The sequence below is a fragment of the Camellia sinensis genome, chromosome 1 (genome assembly GCF_055761805.1).
Source record: "Camellia sinensis isolate YWXY chromosome 1, ASM5576180v1, whole genome shotgun sequence".
Taxonomy (NCBI): Eukaryota; Viridiplantae; Streptophyta; class Magnoliopsida; order Ericales; family Theaceae; genus Camellia; species Camellia sinensis.
This window is the reverse complement of record NC_138961.1, coordinates 103,674,714-103,701,118: the sequence shown is the minus strand read 5'-3', so window position 1 is coordinate 103,701,118 and position 26,405 is coordinate 103,674,714. Positions and strand designations below refer to the sequence as shown.

General features: G+C 38.3%; 3 protein-coding genes and 1 non-coding gene across 5 annotated transcripts in view; 3 read left to right on the top strand and 1 right to left on the bottom strand.

Annotated features, from left to right (window-relative positions):
- The window catches only part of LOC114323982 (single-stranded DNA endonuclease family protein), a 29,395-nt gene extending 9,006 nt beyond the window's left edge, over nucleotides 1-20,389 (top strand). The window contains exons 3-14 of the mRNA XM_082881445.1: nucleotides 7,109-7,170; nucleotides 7,280-7,407; nucleotides 13,885-13,936; nucleotides 14,048-14,120; nucleotides 14,233-14,306; nucleotides 15,541-15,600; nucleotides 15,694-15,862; nucleotides 16,588-16,687; nucleotides 16,934-17,016; nucleotides 17,595-17,695; nucleotides 18,459-18,589; nucleotides 19,764-20,389. Of these exons, the coding sequence (XP_082737571.1) occupies nucleotides 7,109-7,170; nucleotides 7,280-7,407; nucleotides 13,885-13,936; nucleotides 14,048-14,120; nucleotides 14,233-14,306; nucleotides 15,541-15,600; nucleotides 15,694-15,862; nucleotides 16,588-16,687; nucleotides 16,934-17,016; nucleotides 17,595-17,695; nucleotides 18,459-18,589; nucleotides 19,764-20,277 (1,547 nt within the window). The 3' untranslated portion in view covers nucleotides 20,278-20,389. The remainder of the gene's footprint in view (nucleotides 1-7,108; nucleotides 7,171-7,279; nucleotides 7,408-13,884; nucleotides 13,937-14,047; nucleotides 14,121-14,232; nucleotides 14,307-15,540; nucleotides 15,601-15,693; nucleotides 15,863-16,587; nucleotides 16,688-16,933; nucleotides 17,017-17,594; nucleotides 17,696-18,458; nucleotides 18,590-19,763) is intronic.
- Nucleotides 1,792-2,832, top strand: LOC145796363 (putative WRKY transcription factor 7). Its single transcript, XM_082881451.1, has one exon. The coding sequence runs from the start codon at nucleotides 1,925-1,927 to the stop codon at nucleotides 2,693-2,695; it is 771 nt and encodes a 256-aa protein (XP_082737577.1). The 5' UTR covers nucleotides 1,792-1,924; the 3' UTR covers nucleotides 2,696-2,832.
- Nucleotides 4,703-4,808, top strand: LOC114323997 (small nucleolar RNA R71). Its single transcript, XR_003651451.1, has one exon. It is a non-coding gene; the product is annotated as a small nucleolar RNA R71 (small nucleolar RNA).
- A 484-nt stretch (nucleotides 20,390-20,873) lies between the features above and the next one.
- Nucleotides 20,874-26,151, bottom strand: LOC114323981 (uncharacterized). Of its 2 annotated transcripts, none has more exons than XM_028271690.2 (2): nucleotides 25,931-26,151; nucleotides 20,874-23,547 (listed from the first exon to the last, which is right to left on the bottom strand). In XM_028271690.2, exon 2 carries the CDS (start codon nucleotides 23,477-23,479, stop codon nucleotides 21,257-21,259), a length of 2,223 nt encoding a protein of 740 aa, XP_028127491.2. In that variant the 5' UTR covers nucleotides 23,480-23,547; nucleotides 25,931-26,151; the 3' UTR covers nucleotides 20,874-21,256. The 2 variants fall into 2 exon arrangements, with proteins under 2 accessions (XP_028127491.2, XP_028127490.2); XM_028271689.2 differs by having other exon boundaries at nucleotides 25,922-26,146.
- Nucleotides 26,152-26,405: the final 254 nt, after the last annotated feature.

The window sequence follows — 26,405 nt, the reverse complement described above, 5'->3', positions numbered from 1 at the left end:
GCACTTGAGCATTATTTTTGCATTTTAACCTTTTGGATTTCTCATTGGTTGGCTTGGAAGCTTCCCTTCCTCCCTTCTGTGGATAGCATTAGCTAGTTGCCCCAATTGAGATTCACACTTAGATATAGATTTTGTATGGGAGTGTAGCAATTGAGAATAAGATTCAAGGCTTTGAAGGGCTGTCAATACCTTTTCCCTAAAAGTGATATTTCTTTGGGGGGGGGGGGGTGGAGGAGTTGGTGTTGGTATTGCTGTGAAGGCTAGGACGAAGGATGAGGTGGATTGGGGAAATTTTTCCTTGAAGGTTGAGTAGAGGAGTTATCTGGAGCTTGTTGATTCCAAGAAAGATTGAGATGATTCCTTCATCCTAGGTTGTAGGTATTTGAGAACGGATCATTCTTGGTCTAGAGTAGCCCTATGTAGCTTCACCTGCTCCTGGACAATCTCAAGAAAGTTTGGGGCTGATGAACACTGACTTACGTGGTGAGCAGGACTAGAACAAATGGCACATGCCTTGTGTAAAATAGGAGAATGTGGTGGAGTACGCATGTATCCAATTGACATCAGTTGATCTAACTTGCGAGACAATGCGTCCACTTTATCCGAGACATCTACGGAGTGTTCAACCTCATAAGTGCTTCATTGCTTTTGGGAACCAAAAGATGTAAGTTTCTCAGAACGAGTGGCGGAGCATGTTGAATGGAATTTTCACTAAGGTTTTCAAACAACTTCGTGCCTCTTGCTCACTTTTGAGCATAAATGTTCCACCACATGATGCATCAATCATTTGACGATTGTGGTTAGAAAAACCATCGTAAAAACACTGAACTAATTGCAAGTTGAGCAGTGCATTGTGGGGATGATGCAAAGTATAAGAAGCTCAAGGAAGGCTAAATTCAAAGAAGCGATGGTACTTTGACATTGGTATGATTTTAAAGAGAAATTGATAGGAATATTGTCTAATTATGTTTCTAGTATTTAATCTTATTTTATGATTATTTTTTATATTTTTTAGAATTTTTAGGTGAGGGTTATTTTGGTAATTTTTATATTTTCTAGCATGGGCTATAAGGATCTTGTTCATGGGCTGTCTTGTGAGTTCAAGTTATTTAATTGGTTTTTATTTATGTTTCTTATTTGGTTTTAAATGGGTTTTGAAAGTCAAAAATAATTTTAGTAGTTTCCTTTTTTAGTTCTAGTTGGTTTAGGAAGTCACCTAATTCTATCTATATAAAGCAATGTAATACTTCTAATTTATTAGAGTTGATATTTTAAAGAATTTTCAAAACTTTGAAGCCTCTTTTGGGTTTGTGTGATGCAACCCTAACCGTAGTTGTGAAACCTATGAAACCTAGCTTTACACCACCATAAAAACTGTTAAAATCCACCTACTCTCCACCTACTTCACCCACTTAAACCTACTCCACTAAACCTAACCCACTACACCACTACCACCTCACCTACTCCACTAAACCTAACCCACTACACCACTACCACCTCCACTTCACCTACTCCTTACCTACTACACACTCACCCTCTTCTATATATAGGAATCATGAATCATTGTAATAGAAATTAACAAATCAATCAATAATACATACAATTTATTCTCTATCTATCAATTTATTTCTTACATGGTATCAGAGCGAGGTTAAGACCTTAGTATTTCTCGCTTCACCGGCGGGCGGCAACCTCGCCTTGGCCGCCCGCTGGACCTCAACCTAGTCCGCTAGAATTTTCAACACATACCACAAACACATACCTGAAACTCTTCTTTCTTTGTTTCCTCATCTTCATCTTCACTAATTTCTTTCTCTGTGGTCTTCTCTATCCAGAGGTAGATTGGGTAGCTAATGAGCTCAGAGTGCCTCTTCACAAGTTCCTTCAAATTGGACATACTCCCTGCATTGGGGTTGGCGGATGCATGATCATCCCCACCAAAATCATGAGAGAGAGTGTTGAGAAGCTCATTAGACTTCTTTCTCAGTCTCAACAACAACAACAGAGACAAGAGGGTCAATTATCAGCTAATTCAGAGCAGAGATCGACTATGGAGATAGAGATGGACTGTAGAGCAGTTGCTGATGTGGCTGTAACCAAGTTCAAGCAAGTCATTTCTCTTCTGGGTCGGACTAGAACCGGCCATGCCCGGTTCAGAGGAGCCCCTCTGGCGTTACCGGTTCAAAACCAGAAAAGAGACTCCAAAGAAGTCTCTGAATCGACTAGAATCTATTGCCCGAGACCAATCCAACAAGTTCCTCTCGCTGTTCCTCACCTAAATTCTCACCACCACCATCTTCAATCTCAGCACGACCACCTCATGATCATGAAAAATGGGGTTATTGATTGGAAAGACTCGGCGTCGAAATCAATTAATTTCTCCTCATATTCGCCAGCGATTTCCGGCGCCACCACCTCGTTCATGTCGTCTTTGACGGGAGACACCGACAGCAAGCAACTTTCGTCGTCGTCGGCGTTTCAGATTTCGAATCTGTCGCAGGTTTCCTCCGCGGGAAAACCGCCCTTGTTGAAGAGAAAGTGCAGTTTGTCGGAAAACGCAGCCTCCGGCAAGTGCAGTGGCTCTTCCGGCCGCTGCCATTGTTCCAAGAGAAGAAAGCTGAGGCTGAAGAGGGTTTGTGATGTCGGCAGAGGAGCAGACATCATCATACACAAAAAAGAGAGAAATATCTTTTAAAATATTCTCCACTCAAAACCATCATCACATTTTCCACCGCCCAACTTTTCTTTGAACCTCAACTTTTTATCTTTTATTTAAAACAAAAAAAAAAAATAATAAAAAAAAAATTTACAAATTTTCACACCAAACCATATTTTATTCATCTCAGGTATCAACCCTGCTCCCACTTTTACACACACAAAAAAAAAAAAAAAAAAAAAAAAAAAAACAAAAAACAAAAAACAAAAAACAAACAAACAAACAAACACAACCACACCCACAGTGGGATTTTTCTTTTCCCTTCTCTACTCTACTGCAGGTCTCTTCTTCTTACTTTTATCTTGGGTGTCCCGTGCCAGTCCGGTCTCCGTGCTTCCTAGACCACCAAGCAAGTTGCCTCCTCCTTGCTCCTCCACTACAGCATATGGTGGCCCTCTAAATCGGAACATCACGGTGGCCTTCCGCTTCAGCTCCTTGTTTTCTGTCTTTAGCACACTTATCTCTACTCGCGCATCCTTATACATGCGTTGGAGTAGAGCCAGCTGGGAGTTTAACTGTTGCACCTCATTTGTCCTGCTCTGCAGCCGGTGCGACAAGTTTGTGACCGCAGTCATGGTTTCCACACATGACTTCAGAGTATACTGATTGGCCTCAATATCAGTTTGCACCGCCATTTTTTGCTCCACCGACCGCATCGAAAAGTTCAACGGAGCAAAACCAGAGGTGTTTGGTTGAGGTTCACTGGCCACCGCACCAGTTATTTCTCTTGTGGACTCGTTCAGTTCTGGAAAGAGCGTGAGCAGACCACGGGAAGAGGAGGCCATGTTCTGGGTAGCTGGACGGGAAGAAGAGGCCATGTTGCTGAGTGTTTCAGAGACGGGTTGGTTACAGAGTATTACAGAGTTTCTCTCTCAGCAAAGGAAGAGTTTTTTCAGAGGATTTTCAGAAGTTTTTTGTCTGCCTCTGCCTCAGCCTCAGCATCAACCTTGGTTAAATAGCGAGGCAGCCACGCGTATCGCGCGCCACTTGACGCCAGACGACAAACGGGCGCGCCAGCCAAGGCACTCACGTGCCTCGCCATCATGTCCGGCACATCTTTTTATGACTTGGGCTCGCCTTTTGATGGCACGCCTTTTTATGGATTGGGCACGCCTTTTGATGGCACGCCTTTTGAAAGATTAGGCACACCTTTTGAGGGTGCGACTTTTTAAGGGTCCGACAAGACTCTGTAAACTGTCCCGACATTGATTCCGGTTAGCTCCTTCAAGGGTCCGACAAGACTCTGTAAACTGTCCCGACATTGATTCCGGTTAGCTCCTTCATGGGTCCGACAAGACTCTGTAAACTGTCCCGACATTGATTCCGGTTAGTTTCTACAAGGGTCCAGCAAGACTCCGTAAACTGTCACCACAACTGTCACAACATTGTCTGTTACAACGGTCCGACATGACCCCATAAACTGTCTTCTACATCGGTCTGACACCGCCATCCAGTGTCCTCTACACCGTTATGACACCACCATACAGTGTCCTCTACATGGTTATGACATCCCCATACAGTGTCCTCTACAACGTTATGACACCACCATCCAGTGTCTTCACCAATGGTCTGACACGACCATACAGTGTCTCTTATCCTCTTTTATTTTTATGTATTTTCTTGTTTTGTTACTCTCTCCAAACTCAAGTTGGTTAGTTCCTATCCCCCTTGAGTTTGCGGGGGCTGTTAAAATCCACCTACTCTCCACCTACTTCACCCACTTAAACCTACTCCACTAAACCTAACCCACTACACCACTACCACCTCACCTACTCCACTAAACCTAACCCACTACACCACTACCACCTCCACTTCACCTACTCCTTACCTACTACACACTCACCCTCTTCTATATATAGGAATCATGAATCATTGTAATAGAAATTAACAAATCAATCAATAATATATACAATTTATTCTCTATCTATCAATTTATTTCTTACAAAAACTAACAGAATTTCAGTTTTAAAGTCCTCACAGAGCTGTCATACATCAGGGGACATTTGCAAATGTGGTCCTTTAACCTCTCCTATGTTTCATGAAATTTCTTGTCATCAATTTAAGAAAAACTAGTGACGGCTCACCTGATTTGGTTAGTCTTGTCAATGGTGAAGTACTTTTTCAGAAATTCTTGTTGCATCCGAGCCCATGTGGAGATGGTGTTAGCCACCAAGGAATTGAGTCATTGCTTAGCTCTATCCTTAAGCAAAAAGGGTAAAAGACACAATCTTAGATCATCATTGGTGAAGTTTTGAAACTTACCGTCAAATTTCTAGGAATTAGTCTAGTTGCTTGTATTGATCTTCATTGTTAAGTCCAAAGAGGAGTGAAGTACTCCCTCAACTACTTACGGGGGGAGGGGGGGTCTTGCTCGTCTGCCATTTGCCGAATGTAGAGGAGTTTCTAAAGCTCTAGTGGTTCGAGAGGATGCTCACAGAACTCTAAGGGTGCGCTCAATTTAAGGGTCAATAGGGATTAACTTTGGATGACAAGAACGACACCGTATCATGCAAATACGAGACACCGCACTTCTTGTAACTAACTCTAATACACAAAATTCAATTAATTGTAAACAAATAAAACTCACAACACTTGGTTGAAAGAATATATATATATTTTCAATTTACTCCCTTTGAGACTTGAATTCTGCAGTGGCACTGGCAATAGCTGCAAGTCCTTTCCCTACAATCACTTGAATAATTGCAATCACAAAATAGAACAAAATAAAAAAGAGTACACAAAACCTAAACTAAGAATGAAAATAAGAATTTAAGCAACTGACAGTCCCACTTTGCTCTCTTGACTTCGGTTACTCTAAAATAAGCTCAATTTCATCCCAAGATCCCAAGCAACCTTTATTCATGCAAACGCATCAAAGAATCAAGTAACAATGGATTCATGGACTTAACAAGTGTAATTTAGGGGGCCTTATGTGTACATTTCGGCACATATCACTAATTAGTGCTATGACCATGTAATAGTGACATTTGCAATGATTGTTTGAGGCAATAGGTGTTTGACATGGGTGTAAAGATTTTGACATAAAGACCTTGAATCAATTTAGAATTTTGTACAAGGTTTTAAAAAGCGGCCGCAACCGTTACGTAACGCCGTTACATAACGGTTTTGGCGGTTACCGCCACCCGTTACGGCCGCTTTTGCAGTGTGATTGAGATTCACAGGTGTATCGGTCGTAGCAGCTGCCGTAGCGGTCGTAACGGTGCCGTAGCAGTCGTAACGGCCTGTTACATACCGTTACGTAACAGTTCCAAATTGTTTCTTTCGAAAAAAACACAAAAAAAAAGCTGAAAATGGGAGAAGAGGGATAGAGAGAAGAGGGAAGATAAAGAGAGAAAATGGAGGAGCAAAAGATAGAGAGAGAGAAAAGGGAAGATGAAGAACATGTTATTGATTTGTTGAAACTGTAAGACCTATGCTATTCTATTCAGCTGCTATCACTAAACCATTTTGTTTGTGTGTGCCTATCTATATATTGTTTGAAAATAATAATAATAATAATAAGTGTGGTTATTATCTATTTGGCTTGGTTAAAATATGTATATATATATATATATATATATTTAGACTCTTATTTATTCTCTTACTTTTGTCATTGTTTATCTTATATATAATAGTTAGTGATTGATTTTTTGTATAATATAAAGTTATTAATTATTAAAATAAAATATAAAAAACTCAGTTTATAGTGATTTAAAAATATGAAATATATTGGATCATACTTAAAATTTTACAAAAATTGATCAATATTTATTTTTAACCCAATAAATATGATCATGGAAAAAAAATATGCGTATCGGTAAGTTTTTTTCAAATTGTGCAAAAAATAAAAAAATTCACGGTTCCGGTTACCGCAACCGTTACACTACGGCCTTTACACCCCGCAACCGCAACCGCGTCACCGCCACCGTTACGGCGACCGCAACCGCTTTTCAGAACCTTGATTTTGTAGGATGCATTGCGTACTTGCAATGGAATTTGGCAGAAGTAGAACGCTGTCAGACACAATGGTGTGACACAAATTTTCAGAACACAAGGACAATCATGTCATTAGCGTAAAAAGCATCCAGGCCTAGTGTATTGACTGGCAGATCAACTGAAAGAAAACTTAATAGTGACAGTGGAATATATGCTTATATTCAAAAACTGTATTTTTAGGCTAAAGATAGAGAACTTGGCTTTTGCTTTAAACTGTCAAGGTTACACAAGTAGTGAATTCTAGAATTTATTGGATTTCTAATTTTTCTGTTCATTGTTTGGATGGTTCCTAAATAGCAAATGTCTGCGACCTGTATAATCTTTACTTTGAGATTTTTCTTATTTACAAAAGATGACAAACATTCAACAATCTATGTAATCTGTGTTGGTTTATAGATGGATCAATTCCTGCCATCAAATTATCTACTTATAGGCGGCGCTTAAAGTCGGGATCTGAGGTAGGAAACTTATTAGATTAACTTCACATTGTTTTCTTTCTTTTGGATTTTTAAGTTTTTTCACATTAAAATTCTCTATTGTACTAACTGTAGTTGTTAATTAAGGCAGGCTACGCAGGATGAAACAAATTCACTTAAAGTGACTTCACTTCGAAGAAATATGGGATCTGAGTTTTCTTGTATGATAAAAGAGGCCAAACTCCTTGGTGTGGCACTTGGGATTCCTTGCTTAGATGGGTAATCTTGATTTACTTTGAGAATTTTCATCTAACTTGCAAATGAACTCTAGAAGTGGAGATGATGAATAAGAAATGATTTTGGAAGGTTTATGATGATTAATATTTCTTTCTTGAGTGTATTGATTTTTCTGTTTTGGTCTTTGAGGTAACATTCTCCTTTAGAAAGAGAAGACCTAACAGAGAAGATGAAATGAGATGTTGTATATTCAGAAGATACTGACTAGTAGTCACTCACCTTTCACTCTGTTACATTTGACTCAGAACTAGTGAAGTATTTTTGAGTTATTAGGTTGTGCCCCTCCTCATGTGGACCTTTTCAAGGTTGGTATTTTAGGTTATTTGTTGGTCAAGTTTGCTTGTTTTGAGGTCTGGTTTACTTTTCTCATACTGGTGCATTTAGAAGTAGCAAAAGAGGATTTACAAAATTCTTGGCCTGAATTGAAGTTATTTGGAATAATATATTTTCACTGGCTTTACTTATCAAAAGAAATTTCATTGGCTTCAAGGTCAAGTCATATTTCAGAGAAATGACTTTTCCCGAGTTTTCAGATAATCTCGACCTATCACTGCTGAGATTCTTGTGAGTTGGAAGGAAGTACCTGCTGTTTGCATCTTTGGTTTGTGAGAGTGATATTTTCTAATAGGTCTAATGTTAAATTGAAGTTTGTTATAGGAAGAGGCTGCAAAGAGGGCAATCTTAGAGGGTGAGAATTAGCCATCTTAATGTGGTTATAATAATCTTATGCATGTGTTTGGCATATCATTAAGACACATCCTGGACAATTTTTAGACACCACTTCCAGGTTTAGTATATCTCATTTTAAGGGTTTTCAATTTCATAGTTGAAATGAGATGCAAAATTATAAGTATCTTTTCTGATACATCAGCCAATATCTCCTCTCTTTCACTTTGATGCCTAGGGGTAGTCAATAAACCAGAATCCATCTCCACTGGAGCTAAAATTCGTAAATATGAAAGAAGAGAAATTTCGCCCTTAAGTGGGCTATGAAGCACGACACTTCAAAATGGGTGCCATGTCCATGTCGGACACATCTGAAACCGACACGCCAATGTCTGTGTGTCGGACATACCACATGGCGTGTCAATTTTTTTAATTATCTTTATGCAAGACACTTTGGGGACACTTCATGGACATGTGTGTCTTGTGTTTGGTCATGTCTCAAGATTCCTTTGTGAGTTCTTTTTTATTTTTTTCCAAAAAGCTAATTTGGGATCAAAGTCAAATATATGAAAACAAAAAGGGAGGAAAGTGAAAAAAAAGAACCCACATATACAATAATGCCTCTTATATCTATGTGCCCTAAATTTATATTCATTTACATAACATACAAAAAATTGTTGTATCCCCGTTGCGGATACCATGCCTTCTGGCGCACCCACACGTCGGAGTTTTATGTATGTGAATCATCGAGGTCTAAATTGGCAAATATCTTGTATTATTCTCACAAATCGATTTAGCTCACAAATTACCAAATAAAGACTGATTCACAGAGATTGGAGCTGCCATTTAATTTTTAGGAGAAACTAGGAAACCCTAACTCCATGTTAATTTAGGCTACTAATCTGTCACAACCAAAAAATCTCAGTTCGGGAGTTTAGATACAAAAGGGAAAGGTCATTAATATGAGTATCCCTTTCGTCTAATCAATTGATTAGCCTCTGCTAATTCTTTTTTTATGACATTTATTTCTTTAATTAATTTCACATACTCATTTAATTTTGGGGAACTTACGTGTAGGTCCTAATAAGTGGACTTATTATCTAATAGGTCCTATGATAATTAATGACGTTTTTCATCAAACACTATTAAAAAAGTCATTAATTGTTAATTTTCAGCGACAGTTTGAAAATTGTCAAAAAAAAGTCACTATTATAAGTTTTAGCCACAGTTCACAAAAATTGTCGCAAAAAAAGTCACTAATTTTCAAGGAGCAGATTGGGACCGGTCGTATAGTTAGAGACCTCTATGTGGTGAGCTTGCATCTACCTATGACTAAATTTCCAGCTGCATTTTCCTCTTTTCAGTTAGATTCTCTATCGAGCCCTTTTTATTTGTGGCATTCTAGATTAGGGCATTTGTCTGCTAACTGCTTACAATTTTTAGCTCAGTTAGGTTTATTTAGTAAAGTTTCTCCTAGTCAACTTACCAAGTGTCGGGGGTGTAAACTTGCCAAAACGACAACCTTGCCTTTTCATAAAAGTACTTCTATCTCTGATACACCATTTTCTTTAGTTCATACTGATGTCTGGGACTTTTCTCCTGTTCTCACCAAACGGGATTCTGCATACTATTATGTGTCATTTGTTGATGATTGCACCCATTACACTTGGGTTTATCTTATGAATCATAAGTTCGACTTCTACTAGATATACCGTACTTTTCAGTCAATGATCACTACATAGTTTGGCTTGGGTGGGGAATGTTTTAAAACTGAGTTCTGTGAATATTTGGCTAACTTGGGTAACATTCACCAAACTTGTTGTACTAATACACTTGCCCAAAATAGTGGAGCTAAGCGTGAACACTGTCATCTCCTTGAGATAGCTAGGTCTCCTTTTCTCTCTGTCTTTGTTCCGGCTTCGTTTTGGTATGAGACATTGCTTACTGTTGCTTTTCTTCTCAACTATATGCCTACTCCCCTACTCTTTGGTCATTCTCTTTATGAGGCTCTGCTTTTCCAACTTCCCAATTACTTCCTCTTACGTGTTTTTGGGTCTGCTTGTTTTGTCCTTGTTTCCCGTAAAGATAGGACCAAACTTAGTTCCTGTTTTGTGTATCTTTTTAGGCTACAGTCTAACCCAGAAAGGCTATCGCTATTACGACCTTGTTTCTCGTCGCCTTTATGTCTCTTGCCATGTTGCTTTTCTTGAATGTCTAGCTTACTTTCAGTTTCCTCCTATCACTGCTCCGGTTTTCAAAGAAGATTTGGTTTACATTGATCCATTTCCTTCTGAGGTCTCTCTTGATAAGTGCATCTCCACTATTCCCTACGAGCTTGCTCCCTCTTCTTCTCCTACCGCCCTCCTGCTGAGTCCCTCTCCACTGTCGCCCATGAGTTTGTTCCTTCCTCTCCTCCTCTTCCTCTTCCCCCTCTCCCTCCCCTCTCCCTCTCCCTCCTCCTCCTTGTTCTCCTCTGTTGTTAGTCTGTTCTCATTGCAGGGCTCTCCCTCCACCGGTTGTCTCTGCTCCTCCCATTGATCCTATTGCACACTGATATCCTGATCATGAATGTCATTCCCCGGATAGGTTGGGTTTTTCTAGTACATGTTTTTCTGCTTCCTATCTTGCCTTCTTGTCTGTTAGTCATTCCTTTTTAGGACCCCAGTCTTACAAGGAGGCCTGTCAGGATCCTAATTGGGTTTGAGTTACGGAGGATGAGTTGTCTCCCTTGCAGAAACCTACTACTTGGGAGCTGGTTCATTTGCCTCCTGGCAAGAATCTGGTTGATTGCAAATGGGTTTATAAAATCAAGACTTATTCTGATGATTCTCTCGAGCGATACAAAGCTTGCTTGGTTGCTAAAGGTTCTCACAGGAGTATGGTATTGATTATGAGGAGACCTTTAGTGTCGATGGCTTGCTCGTCTTTGGCACCCATATCATGGAATTTTGATCTCATTAGAAACTTGAATGATAGGGAGGTGGGGGAACTGGCTTCTTTGTTGGTTGTGCTTGAGGGGGTTTCTCTTTCTTCGACTCCTAACAGTAGGGTGTGGAATCTTGTTTCCTCTGGGGTCTTTTCATGCAAATCCTTTTTTGATAAGATTATTGATAATCCCTCGGTTCTATTGTTCCCTTTTCACAAGAAACTTTGGAAAGCGGGTGTTCCTCATAAAGTGAAGTTTTTCATGTGGCCTTTGGTTCAAAAGGGTGTTACAACTAATGATGTTTTTTAGAGGAGAAGGCCTAATCATTCTCTTTGCCCCCAATGGTGTGTGATGTGCAAGAATAATTTGGAGGTAGCAGATCATCTTTTTCTTCATTGCCCGGTGGCTACAGCATTATGGCAGCGCATTTTCAGACTATGTGATATGCAGTGGGTTGCTCCAAGGGAGTGTATGCATATGCTTCTTATTCAGTTTGATGGGTTTGGGAGTACCAAGAAAGCCAAATCACTGTGGTTAGGTATTGTTTTTGCTATTTTTTGGGTTATATGGTTGGAGAGAAATGCTCGGATTTTTGACGACAAAGTAGCAAGTGTAGAGACTTTGTGGGATAGGATTGAATATTTGGCTTCTTTTTGGGCTTTTGTATCTCCTCCTTTTAAAGGAGTTCCTTTGTTTTTGATTTCTAGGGATTGGGCAGCTGTTTGTCATTCTTAGTATTTGGAGTCTTGTGATTGGTTTTGCTTTTTCTTCTTCTTTTTTCCCTCCTTGTATGAGGACTTCTTGTCCTCTCTCCTTTCCGTTTTAATAAAATTTTGTTGTTTCTCAAAAAAAAAAAAAAAAGAATGCTTTTCTTAATGGCCATCTTTTTGTGGAGGTTTACATGCGTTCTGCTGGCCTTCTCTATTCCTCTGGCCATGTTTGTCGTCTTCGGCTTGCTCTATATGGTTTGAAGTAATCTTTTCGGCTTGCTCTGACTCTTCTGCTATCTCTGAGGTCAAGCAACATCTCTTTCGCATTTTCGAAATGAAGGATCTGGGCCCCTTGTGGTATTTTCTTAATAATGAGGTAGTTTATTCTCTTAAAGGCTATTTTCTGTCTCAAGCCAAATATGCAAATGAGGTCATTCACCGTGCCGGTCTTATTGATACTAAGATTTTTGAAATCCCCATTGAGCTTAATGTAAAGCTTAGCACTATTGATGGTGTCCTCTGGATAATCGTACTTTATATCAAGAGCTTGTAAGTTGCTTAGTCTATCTGACTGTCACTCGCCCTGATCTTGTCTATGTTGTTCATGTGGTTAGTCAGTTTGTTTCTACTCCTCCTTCTACACATTGGGTTGCTTTGGTTCACATTCTTCTCTATCTCAGGGGTACTATATTTCAGGGCTTACTGTTGTCCTCCACTTCCTTTTTGGACTTGGTAGCCTATGCTGATTTTGATTGGGCTAGTGATGTTACTGATCTCAAATCTACTTGTGGCTTCTGTATGTTTCTTGGTGATTCCTTGATTTCTTAGAAGAGCAAGAACCAAACCTTTGTTTCACGTTCCACTGTCGAGGCTGAGTACCGTGCTATGGCCCATGCCACTGCTGAGATTGTTCGGCTTCGGTGTCTCTTGTTTGATTTGGTGTATTTTAGTCTTCTCCGACCTCTCTTTACTGTGACAACTACAGTGCTATTTAGATTGCCTATAACATTGTCTTCTATGTGTGGACAAAACACATTGAGATTGATTGTCATTTGGTTTGTCAGCATTTGCAGTCTGGCTCTATCTCGTTTCCTTTTGTCGCTTAGCATTGCAACTTGCTTACTTCTTTACCAAGACTCACACTACTACTACTTGTTTTCAGTTTCTTCTTGGCAAACTCTCAGTGTTTTCTATTAAAACATCTTAAGTTTGAGTGGGGGTGTGAGAATATTATGTTAATTATGTAAATATATTAGATTGATTGTAAGAATATAGGGTTTTATTCTTATTTCCTTTTTTAGATTAGGTCTATATAAATCAGTTGTACTCTTTGTATTATAGATTTGGTCTATTGTATACAATTGAATAGATAGAGTTATTCAGAATTCTTACAATAGCAACTCACAACAACCCAAAACATTTCTATAGTCAAAGCTCAACACTTTTCATCATCGGGAATCATTCAAAAGCTTGAGTTTTTATGGTCAGTCAAAATGGGGTGTCTACACCCACCATGTTCATATCCTAATTTTTTAAAAATTGTTGTCCTGTGTTTATACTTGTGTCCGTGTCCATGCTTCTTAGGTTGCAAGAAACTCCTAAATGGGGGGGCTTGCTTTGAAACATCAATCCCTCTCTTGCCCTTGCTCCTGCTCCCAACTTTAAACTATTTATAGGGCCTCGTTCTCCCATTCCCGCTCCCGCTCCTGCTTACCTAATGCACAAGATCATTTATGACTAATGTGGGTAATAAATTTGATTATTTTTGAAAATTTTGCATGTTTCTAAAAGTTTTGAGTGGCAATTGGTTTGCAACATATATATGTACTTCCGTAACTCTGTGGGTTGTAATACTTCTGTGAATTCATTACTTAAAAGTATCCTTATTGTTTTAAACATATAAACATATGCATTAGACTTGAATGCCATTTTCATGTTTTCAATGAAGTAAGAGTAGCTTGTTGATTTCTAATATTTTGGAATGAACTGCATCAAGGAGAAACAAAGGTTTTTAAACTTTGATTCTGTGAAAATCTGATTGCGACATAACATCATAACATCATAATCATCTGTGTCATATAAAAGCTAGGAATGTGCATTTGCTTGAAACAGTTCGACCACTATAATAACCCTTGCATTTTTCCAAACAATATTCAGGGTTGAGGAAGCTGAAGCTCAGTGTGCATTGTTAAATTCTGAATCATTATGTGTAAGTAGAATCTGTTACTTTTATTTTTTTGGATTAAATGATGCTTAATAGGGACTCATGAGGAGGGTGACAATCTCATAATTATTGTTGTTATTATTATCATGTCACCAGGATGGATGCTTCACTTCAGATTCTGATATTTTCCTGTTTGGTGCAAGGACAGTATACAGAGATATTTGCCTTGGTGAGTAATTAGATGGGTTTTTGTTGATTCTGCATTTGTTCTACTCACAACGTCCTTATTTTGATTCAGTCCTTTTGGTGCTAGTAATGCTGACTAGTTGCTAATGATTTAGGGGAAGGTGGCTATGTTGTTTGTTATGAAATGGCTGACATTGAGAAAAAGCTCGGGTTCGGAAGGAACTCCTTGGTAATTTTCTTTCTGGAAAGTTTCTGATAAAATAACCACTAAGAGATTTGAGTTCCATTTTTAGAGTAAGGTTACAGGAAAAGAAGGGAAAAAAAAAGTTGTGGTTGGAGACACAAATTTTGAAACGTGAAGTGTTTCAACACATTTCAAAATTCATGTTACAAATGTCCACTATTTGGTTTTTGGATTAAACAGTGTAGATTATTTGATTAGCAAGTTCCTATTTTCGATCTGTATTCCAGATCGTTAATTACACATTTTATTTAAATGAAGCCTCTTATTAATGAAGAACAAGAAAATTAATAGAAAATAAGATTGGGAAAAGAAATATTTTATTGAAATTGTTGTGGGTTTTAAACCATTGAACACAAAGTACAATTCTTGGGCCTAGAACCCTTTACCTATTCATTGCTATTATGCGTTTGTAGTGTAGGCTCTTTGAGTTCTCTGAATTTCTCTTCTTTCTTGTGAAGACTTCTTTAACTCCTGATTTCATTCTCTCTCTCTCTCTCTAACCTTTGATTGTTTGACTTTTGATTTTCGATCTCCCTTTTTGTGTGATGATCCCTCATAATTATAGAGGGCCATCCAAGTGATAAGAGTGCCTCATCCTCAATTTGAACAAATTGAATGATAACGCCATTTGAATTTGAATGATAGCGCCATTTGAATTTAGGTGTAACCAATGACCATATCTGATTAATCGTATTGATCCTTTGGATTTCATCCTGTGTGGTGTCCTTGCTATAGGCTCTACAGGTGTTATCTTTTGTAGGCTCCACACGTCATTTGAATAACTTGAATAATGTCGCTGAGATATGACATCGTTTTATTTATCCACTTCCACGGATCAAGTTGATCATTTTAGGAATTGATTACCTATGACAACCCTATCATAGGCGCTATATGTGTCATTAACTGATTGACCATATTTGAAATTTGAACATTAATTTGGTTGAAATTTATGTGCCCATAGTGGTACATGCCTTTGGGTGGGAAAAATATGATCAAGATTTGATCCCTTTCATCTGGAAGTGAACAAATGGTGACCGGTCAATGGTTCAGGGTGGAATGTGCGACCCATAAAAAAAGTACATGTATTCTATCAAATGCAGGAGCCTTTTCACATTTAACTGATCTAGTATAATAAAACCAAATTTCCAGTTTATAGCTTATCACATGGGATTTAATTTGTCCTCAAGTATTATTATAACTTTATGACTATGATCTTCAGATTACACTGGCCATTCTTCTTGGCAGTGACTACTCTCCAGGAGTTCGTGGGCTTGGTCCTGTAAGTTGAATAGTCTATTGCTCCTCAGATTGGTTGGATTGCATTTTTTCTCCCTTCTATTGAATGATTTGCAAAGTACCAACCTGCTTACAGGAGTCTGCATGCCGGATTGTTAAGTCAGTGGGTGATAGTGCCATTCTTCAACAAATTGCATCAGAAGGATTGTCATTTGCAAAGAAGTTAAAGGGTTCAAGGAAACAAGGGCACATTATCAGATGCAGTTACAAAGAAAACGAGTCGGATCATGAAATGAAAATTAATGGTAAACCAAACAAAACATACCACCAATGAATTGTGAATATTCTGGCGTAGCCTGCATTTGGATCTTTATGCCAGATAAACTCTGAATTTAGTTAACCCAATTATATCCAAACTGATAGTATTGCTAAGTACTTGCATAAGTGGTTTTGGGAATAAATTTTAATTCCAGAGAAGCAATATCTTTAGCCCAAGCAATTTAATATTCTGTGATATGATTTCTAATCTCTAATGTTGGCGATATTGATGTATCCAATATTTTTTAGTGTGTCCATAATTAAAAGTTCTCCGATGCAAGGTGTATAACACAACAAGCTCTCTGTTCTCCTTTTTCTTTATCTTCATGCTAATATAGAAAATGGAGAAATTGATGATCATATCCTGACTAGAAAAAAATGGCATTATAGTCGGTATATTTTGCTGTGCAACAATTCATTGGTGTATAGCGGTAAGACAAAAAAGCTGTAGTAGTAGTGGAACATTCCTAGAAAGTAACGAAAGGAGAAAGCAAAATGTCCCTAGAAATCATGCTTTATCCTAGTTGTACTTCCCAGGGGTACTCTATTGCATCAAATTGATACAAGGCAGTGAGAAGAGAAGGCTATAATAATAGTTGAATGTCCCCAGAAAAAGCATTAAAAGGATAAAGCTAGACTTTATATATTCTTATGGTCTTCTAGATCTTTGGTTGTCTAACTCTTGCAATGGAATATATCGTTGTTTTGGTAGGAAGTGAACCTGATTTACAAGGGGAAGATCAATTCCTGCAAGTGATTGACGCATATTTAAAGCCAAAGTGCCATTCAGGTGACTCTGAGGCTGTTCATAGGTGGGGGTTTCACTGCTTGCTTATTTGTTTTTTTTTCCCCCACAGTACTACTTGCACCAGTTGCTATCAATAAGAGGATTAAGAAATCGATCTTTTTCTGAAAGTCATTTAGGACCTTGTTTTGGAAACAGGGCTGTGAACTTGCCCAAGTTTAAAAAAAAAAAAAAAAAAAAAAAAAAAAAAAAAGAAAGAAAAAAGAAGAAGAGGTAATGAAACATTCTAACATTAACTACCTAAATCTTGTAGGGTTCTTGCTCTGTATCCGTTTCAACGCACCAATATTCAACAGATATGTACTCAGTTTTTTGATTGGCCTCCTGAGAAAACAGGTTTTGTAATTCACAATCTTAATTATGTATTCTAGAGTAACTTGCAAGCATGCACATGTTCACATCATTTGGATTCATGAGCTTTTTCGAGTTAGGTATCTGTACTTCTATCATCTAGTTGGTTCACTGGTTCATTTACAAGACAATATCAATTACCTCCTTGTTGGGCTGTTCCTCAGCTTATAGATTTTTGTTACAGCATGGGCAACCAGCATTGGAACCTTTCTTTCAGACGTTTAGTAACACTGCAAGCTGATCATAACTATTGTTATCACATTTTTCTGTCGATCACTGATGAGAAGGAATGGCTAGGCTACCAATGAGAATTTTATTTATTATTTTGTGGTTGAAATTTTGGGATTTTTTTTCTTCTCTGATGTTCAAAATTCAGAAAATTGAAATGGTCAGATAGCGTTCAACTACTATTATTCAAAAACCTGAAATTGCGGAGAGGAAGTATGATATTTTTTAATCAGTGAGAATCACAAAGGAAAAAAAAGAGTTGCTCCTCGTGCGATTAAGAGGGAGGCTTGTTCTGTCTATTTTCATATTTATCTTGTTTAGTATTTGTGTTTCAGATGAGTATATCCTGCCTAAGATTGCTGAAAGAGACTTACGGCGGTTTGCTAATTTGCGTTCTACTTCATCAGAACTAGGACTTAGGCTTCCATTGGACAAGGTACTGTTTGATAGTTCTTGCTTTTTTTATCCTAGAATTTTACTCAATTGTATGGCGTGTTGCACTTCAATCTCTTCTGAAGTAATCAATTGACTCACTCCCAGAAGGTGAACTTGTATTGCTGCTATATTTGGGAGTTAATATTACTAGGCTTGCTTGGACATTTTATGAAATTGGAATTTATTTTTTTATTTTCTTTCTCAATAGGGTTTGAGACAAAAGTATATATATATATATATATATTTAATGGAGCCAGTACAACCTTCCTCCCACTATGAAAGCTAGTTGTGCCATCCATCTATGGAGCAATTGATAAACTTTCCGATGTTTGGGGCTTTTGATAGAATACACGATAGATCCTTTCTTGGCCATCAAAATCATTACAATGTGTACCAACTGCTTCCTCGAGTGAGTTTGCTCTAATGGCACTTGTGTAATCCATGGAGCAGCATTCAACCCCATAAACAATAAGGGGCAAAATTAGAGCCATCAACATCATTATTACAGAAAAACCCAAGGATGTCTTTTCATGCTTGGATAAAAATTGAGTTCATAACTAAATAGCTTCATAAAGTGCCCAGCATGTGTAATATGAATAATTGGTAAATTTTGATTTTATATACTTGTATACTTTCATCTTTGTACTCCATGGTATCAAAATCTCGGCAAATAATTCATTTGGGGTTCTATCATGTTACTCTACTGACCAAGATTTTGTTGTTTCAATACTTGGCACCGACTGACAACTCTTTTCTGAGTACAGATGCCTGTCAAGTGTCCTGTATCTGGAATCATCAAGCAGAGAAAAATTCAAGGACAAGATTGCTTGGAGGTTTCCTGGGAAGAAATGCATGGGCTTAACACCTCAATAGTTCCAGCTGATCTAATTGAGAGGTAATGACCATCACTATTGGTACTGTCATTGTTGTTGTACTAGACTACTAGTAAAATAGTAACAATTAATTGATTGCATTTCTTTGAGGTATGCATGGTAGGCATGATGAAATAGGTTTCTAATTTAACTTCATATTTGAGTTGAATGACATGAAGAAAAAAACCCAAGCAAGCCTTTACAATTTTACTTGGCATTTTGAGAACAATGAAAAACATGTGTTACCTCCGATCAAGCCTAGAAGTGAGTGACAATATCCTAAACAATTTTCTCTTGTTTAATCAAATAAAAAAAAGTGTAATAGCAACAAATCTTCCTCATAGAAAGGAAATTCATTTCAAATTAGCCTCAAGTCGTTGCCACTTAGGTTGGGATTCAATTCTTGCTCGGCTTCATTTACGACCACATCCTCAGTAGATTGTATGTAGTATTTCTTTCTGTAATTTCTTGACTTACCACTCAAACATCATAAATTGCTGTTGTTGGGCTTGGAACATTTGGTGATCTAGCAATTATCTCTACCATAAAAGGCATGCCATTTCATGGCTTGTTAGCGTCTGATATTGTAAATTGTAGCTGCTTTAGAATCATACTTCAACTTGGTGGAGATTTAGTGCTCACTCAAAATTTCAGCAGCATTTCTCCACCTGTATTTCAGATGCCAAGAAGATTAGCATTGGTCAATACTCCTATATTTTCCACCCTAAGAGTGGAGCATCTCTTGGAAAGATTTCAAGACATGCTTGGCAAAAGAAAATAAGTTTCTGAGTTGTACTGCATTCATCCATACCATCTAGTTATACTAACCTTCATTTTTATTATATTAAATTAAGGACGATAATATATATACATATATATATATATATATCTGAATTTACAAACTTTACAAACTGATGTGGCAATGAGTTGTTACTATCATTTGAATCCAGTTTGGAATTTGAAATGAGGACCACTGGATTCAAATGATAGTAACAACTCATTGCCACATCGGTTTGTAAAGTTTGTAAATTCCAAAACTTCACTATTACATGGCACATCAGTTTGCATAAAAAAAACTGTAAGAAAAGTAAGCTTGTATACTATGTCTCCTTTAAAGATGTATGGCAGATGATTTCGATAGGATACTCAGTACCTTCCACTAATGGAAAATGTTCATTTTCTCCCTTTTCTCCCCAGAGCTTGTCCTGAAAAGATTCTGGAGTTTGAGGAGAGAAGAGCTCAACGAAACAAACCAAATCATCGTAAACCAAGAACAAAGAAATCAGAGAACAGAGCACCGATGAAAGAAATTGACCTAAAACTTCAAGATCTGCTTCTAGACATTGAACAAGAAAGCAGTGCCAGTCAGAGAGGAAATGAACCAAAGAGCAGAAATGCAGCTGTGATCAAAGGTGATCTGATGAACAAAAACCTGCGTATTTCTACCAAGTCAAAAGGCAACATTGAAAGGAACAATGCCGCAGATTGCTACACAACAGGTTCAAGTGTTGCAACTATGGAGGTCATTGATCTCTTGAGCCCTTCCCCACCCGTGCATGGCCGTATTGTTTCGAGATGTCAACAAGCCAATGTTGAATGTATCGACATGATTGACTTGAGTGAATCAGAAACTGAAGCATCGCCAGAGCACACCAGGAAGGCTAGAGAGTTGAGATTGTTCTTAGATAGCATCAGAAAAGACATTTCTTGAATATGACCATTATGCATATGTATATTGTATTTCTACAGAGTGTGTGAATGTGTGTGCACACTGTACTTTTCGTATTCATATATGATACTCTCCTTTTTCAGTGTCGTTAAAATGAAATGGTTCTTAGCATTGTTACAGATAGGCTAGCTGGGTTAAGGAATGTTCATTTGCTTCTTGTGTTATTACATTGTATAAAAAACTAGCACCTAGTCTTGGAAAAGTAGGCACTTTTAGATTGTTATTGTGATGTTATGAAGCAACTGACATCAGATTAAACAAGGCGGTGTTCACACAAAAATAAAAAAAATAAAAAAAGATTAAACAAAGCCAAAGCAATTCTAGCATGTCAATGAACAGGGTTAGGTCTCGAGTCTGGGAGGAACAAGAACAGGAACAAAAAGGAGAGAATGATATCGATTTTTTTTTTGGTAATTCAGAAATTCTGAATTTTGTGATCCCATTCCATTTTGACTCTAAATTTAGAAGTTCTAGAACCTTCTGCGTTTGACGCAGCTGTAAATCTGCTTGCAAGACTTAACCCGAGTTTATTTGCAATTTCATCCTATTTCTGACTGCAGGTTTCTCACGGGGCCAACTAGGCATAACAACAATTAATTACATTTATCACATAGGCAACAATTGTTCAGACAAGTTGGCACTAGAGAAGTAGGGCTCACTTTGTTTCACTTAGCAGCTCCTTGTATCCTTAATCATTACTTATCTGATGATATGCTGCTACAGTAGTGAGGAGTTTGTTGCCCGGCACTTCAAAATGCTAAATTTGGTTTACAAATGTTTCCTTTCCAAAAAAAGAAAAAAAGAAAAGAAAGACAACTCACCATATGGAAGCAACACTCTTACACTTTCTGCAAGTGCAACAACATTATTGTTCTAGAATTGGGGTTTCACAACTCTATTTTTCATCAAGGAAGCTAAGAGAACGACAAAGAAATGGGGCATCAGATACTCTCAGATGTCTTTACTGAAATGGTAATGAAGATGGTTTCTGTACTGGTGTAGCAAAATATGATGGCAATTGGGACCCAGGAGGATAATCTGGAGCAGCAGGAAATTGTGACATCAATCCAGGGGATGAGAATGGGATTTGGTTAGGATATCCATAAAACGAATCAAACCTGGTAGACAGTTTTGAACCCATGTTGCCTGAGACAACAGACGGAAAGATATTTACGGCCTCACTTGCAGGAAGATGATTACCGTGTCCCAATGAGATAGAGGATGAAGGCAGACCCAAGTCCTCACTATTTGGAAAGGTAGCTTGAGCTTCAGGCAGCATCGATCCAGGTGGGCCAGGCCAAGCTGTCTGGCTTGGGACACTAGCAGAAATAGCTGCAGGTCCAGGGTATATTGGAAGTTGGCTCATGATTGACAATCCTGCAGGTGGTGGCTGGCCAGCCACCCTTACTGCTAGCATCTTCCCTTCCATTTTGTGCCCATTCATATGTGTCACAGCCATGGCAGCATCAATGGGACTTTCAAATGTAACAAAGCCGTAGCCTTTACTGAAACCTGTGCTTCGATCTTTAATTACTTTCACTTCTGTGATTTTACCGAATGAACAAAACAGCTCTCTCAACTGGTTGTCATCAACAGCATGAGGAAGATAGCCAACATAGAGGCTTGCATCATTGATTTCTTTGTTGGGCTTCCTTTTTGTGTTAGGAACTGAACCACTGCCACGCCCAGTACTGCACAAAGTGGTGCCAACCTGAGGTGATGTAATAAAGGGACAACTAGACGTGGGATGGCAAAAGCTTCCACACATTGCACAGGTGATCTCCATTTTAAAAGTAGATTGCCGGAGGGGACAGGCATAGTGTTTGTGTCCTTCCTCCTTGCACACACTGCAGATGTTCTCATTTCTATAAGTTCCTTTCAGTTTTGCAAGCTCCACCAGTTGGGCTTGCTTGTGTCCATTCATTCCTTCATCTATTGGGATTAGCAATTTCTCAACCATTGTTACAGCAGCATCCAGAGACTTCTGGTTATCTGCCTCTATACAAACATGCAAGTCTTCATCATCAGAAGAGGTATCAGGTTTCTGTGGTGCTTTCACAGAGCCTTTACCCCGCAGTAGAATCCTAGCTCCAGTTTCCTTCTCCATTCTCTTTTGTGTGTTTCCCCTTGGGCCAATTATAAGGCCAACAAAATTATATGTAGGATATTCTTTCACTGGTATGTATAGTTTTTTAAAGAGCTTTGGTGGCTTGTAATCAGGAAGAGTTTTGAAGGTTGGATTCTTCTTAACCAACTTTGAAATGATTTTTTGGCGTTGTTTTATTAGTTTCTCACGAACCCTCATCTGCCTTGTATTTATTCTTATACCAAGATTGTTGTACACTGGTTGGGGAGAAGGAGATCTTTCCTCCTCAGGCCTGTCATCATGAAACTCTGAACTAAGCAGCTTACTGTTTAGCTCTGACAGGCTCAATTTCAACTTCTGAATCTTTGGATCTAACCCAGATCCAACAAAGCCTTCCATGAAGTCCGGAAGTTGAATTGGGCCAAGCATTTTTAACTGTGAGACATCACTAGCCCACCTGGTTTTCCTTCTTTTACTAGCCACGTTGCCTTCCCCAGTTTCCCCATCTTGTTCAGGCTGAGGTTCCCATCTACTACGCCTTCGTTTTCCAGAACTTCCACCATGCTCCTGTAGTTTAGCAACACTTTCATCATTCAAAATAGCCTCAGAAACTACAGATTTACCATGGAAATCTGTAACAATGGTCCCAACATCTAATTTTGCTTTAAATGCATCCTCCTGTCTGAACTTCTTTTGTGACTGATAAACTTGCAACGGATCTGAATCAGATGTTGTTGCATTCAATGATCTCTTCTTTTCTTCTGAATAGTTGTGATCAGATCCTGATTGGTGATAAGTTCCACAAGCGTCATTCTGAGAAGACAGCTCAGGAGCAAAATCTTTTGCAGCATTCCCATCTGGATCCTCAACTGGTTGTTTGGACACATCATATTTCCAGTAAGACATTACTGGAGAAACACATTTTGAAGTTTCCTCATCTGACTCTTCATCTGGTCCAACACTTAATTCCTCTTCCGGATCTTCTTCAGGGCCCACTTCTGGATCTTCTTCAGTTTCCTCTTCTGGATCCTCTTCAGGATCCTCTTCAGGATCTTCATCAGGGTCCTCTATTGGTTCTTCCTCCAGTTCCCCAGTCATCCTTTGATTCCTTTGCTTCAAAGCTGTAGTTCTCTTTTGTTTTTGAATTACATGAAGCTTTGCGTCACCTGTCATTTGAAGGCGGTGATTATTATCTAAAATTTGGAATTCAAAATAAGAAAGATTCTAAAAACTAAAAGAAAGAGTACCGACCAGAATTTGGACTGTTGATGATGTCATTATACAACAGATAAAAGTGATTATGTTATTTTGAGACTTGAAAGGACAACAAACTGAGATCATCATAATTGCACAGAAGCTAATAAGGATCTTTAATACAAAGCAAATTATTTTTGTAGAAAGCTACTCTACAAGGCATGCACGTGCCTGTCTAGAAAATAGATCCATGAAGGAGGCTAGAGCATAGACAACTCTTAGAGAGGGTGACAGTGTAGATCTCAAGCTTTGCCAGAGGTGGTGGAGTTGATTAAATGGCTTGATGCTTTATGCATGAGGGAGGTCTCCTTTTAGGGTGGCTATGCATGGTGTCCCATGCTCAAGGATAGGTGGCTCAACTCTCTGGATATGACAAGCTGGAGGTTTCTCAACTACCCACTGTGCCCATGGTCAAACCTTGGTGGTCATATCATAGGATTGCAGTGAGTAAGTATGTTAAGCCTCAGATATTGAGAAGTTGCAGTGTAGGTATGTTTTGTCTTTCGATATGTAACGCCTCGGTTAAATGGCTTGGTGTGTGAAGCTTCCTTTCTAAGACTAGTCGACGTGCAGGTCCCCTCGAGGAGGGGGATGGCAAGACACCTCAACAAACCCTCAACTATAGCCCTCTAGCCTACAAGCCACAAGTCCTTTAGTGATCTCAAGTGGAGTTCCTTGGCTCTACTCCTGACCCAGCTGATATAGAAGTGTCACGGTGCTTCTCTGGAGATAAGTATATACGAGATTGAGGCACCTCTTGGCAGAGGTTGTCTGGACAAGCCAAGGAAGACCAAGCAGTTGTGATGGAAGACGCATTCGATGGAGAGTGTGCATGCTTAATAGTCTAGATATGAGATAGGTGTATGTTTAGGATGGAGCACACTCAGCCAAGCCAATGCAACACCGAGCGTGTTAGTCACAAGCAGGAGAAGACATGCTGTCTAGAGAATGTTTTTCCCTAAATGCCTAAGCCAAGGTTAAGGCACCATGCGTGCTACGCTACCCTTGGCTGTCATCTCCTGCTTGACCTCAGATGGCAGTACGTGGGGATGTCATATTGGCCCACACATCACTTCACAAGGTCAACATCATACTCATGAAGATGCCAATTTGGAGATGCCACATGGCAGAGTTGGAAAGTTATACCTACACTTCCAATCAATGACATACCTATAACAATGAAAGAACATCACAAACCACCTATAATGCCAAAGCGAACACCATTATAAATACAACATATGCCAAGACAACTTTTCTATTGAATAAGTGTGACACAAAATTTGTTTGTGCAACTCCTGAGGAACAACATACAAGAATAATTCTACCACATACGAATACCGAATGGAAGGTGGCATCGCCATAACCACCATTAAAGAACTTATTAAGTGTAAAATTTATCCCCAAAAGACAAAAAATAAAACCATCCAGCACAGGGAACAACAACTCCCTTCTGTCAGAAGAGGTGATAAACACATGTAAAAATGCTTAGAACCAGATTATTTATGTACCCATGTAAAACAAGGCTCCATACGGAAGCCAAATTCTTTCTGAGTCATCTAAGCTATATTTTAAATGCACTTCTAAATGGTAGGTGCAGATGTCCTACAACAAGAATATACAAGTACCACTATCGATCTGCGTCCAAGGCTCCAACAGGCTTACTGTTTTGATAAATAATACCCACTATGCAGCTGGGATCGAGGTTATAAAATCAACAACAATTGTTACACAAAGATTTCGTAATTACCGCCACCTATTACAACCACTATAGTGGGAGTAGTGTGACATAAATTCCAACAGTAATAGCTGCCACCGTACGTAAAGGCCGTAACAGCCATTACAGTTCATTTTCAACAAATTTGGTATACAAGGCCTTTTTTTTCTCATTTTTTTCCCCCTAGCCATTAAAATCAGAGAAAAGACACAGAATTATATGAAAATCTTACATCTACATGCTTGAAGTAGCCGATTTTGAAGTTGTACAATATCGGAGTTGATATCAAGGTTAAACTTTCATTTTCATTACTTTCTCCCTTGATTCATTGATTATTAACTTATATATATATTTGATTTCATGTAAAATTTGTTGGGGAAAAACAAAAAAAAAAAACTTGAATAGCATGTTAACATGTACTTTTACATTATTATATGTTGGTTTGGCATTATGAAAATGTTTTGCGATTTTGAGCTTTAATGGTTGAGGCGTACTACGCCTTCTGTGATGGAAATTTAAAAAGAAAAAGAAAAAAATTGGAAAATGACACGCATCTGAGAAATACAACATACAAGGCAAACCTAGGGTTTTGATTCAAGGATTCATTTTGGCTTCCGATCTGTAAAGACGGTTGATTTCAAGCTTCGATTCTTTTTCTCCAGCTTCGATGATTTGTTACTTCTCCAATCAGATTTGCAACAGCAACTCTGATTCTCTCTCTCTCTCTCTCGTAATACTGTAAGTCGTTTTCTTGAGGGGAAATAACCTGAACGTATCAGCAAAGGGTAATAAATATTAATAATTAAGGCCTCGTTTAGGATGATGTTTTTTTAAGTAATATTTTGGTTTTTTAATTAAAATATGTTGTCAAAAAATTAATATATTTGGGATAATTTTTTAATTTTTTATAAAAGGATGTATAAAAAATAGAGAGAAAATGAAAATTTTGATTTTTTAGTATAAGTTATTGATTTTTTGATTTTTTTAAACAAGACCTAAATATATAATTTGGTTTAGGATAACTTACCGGTAAATCTGATCCATAAAGTTTAAAAT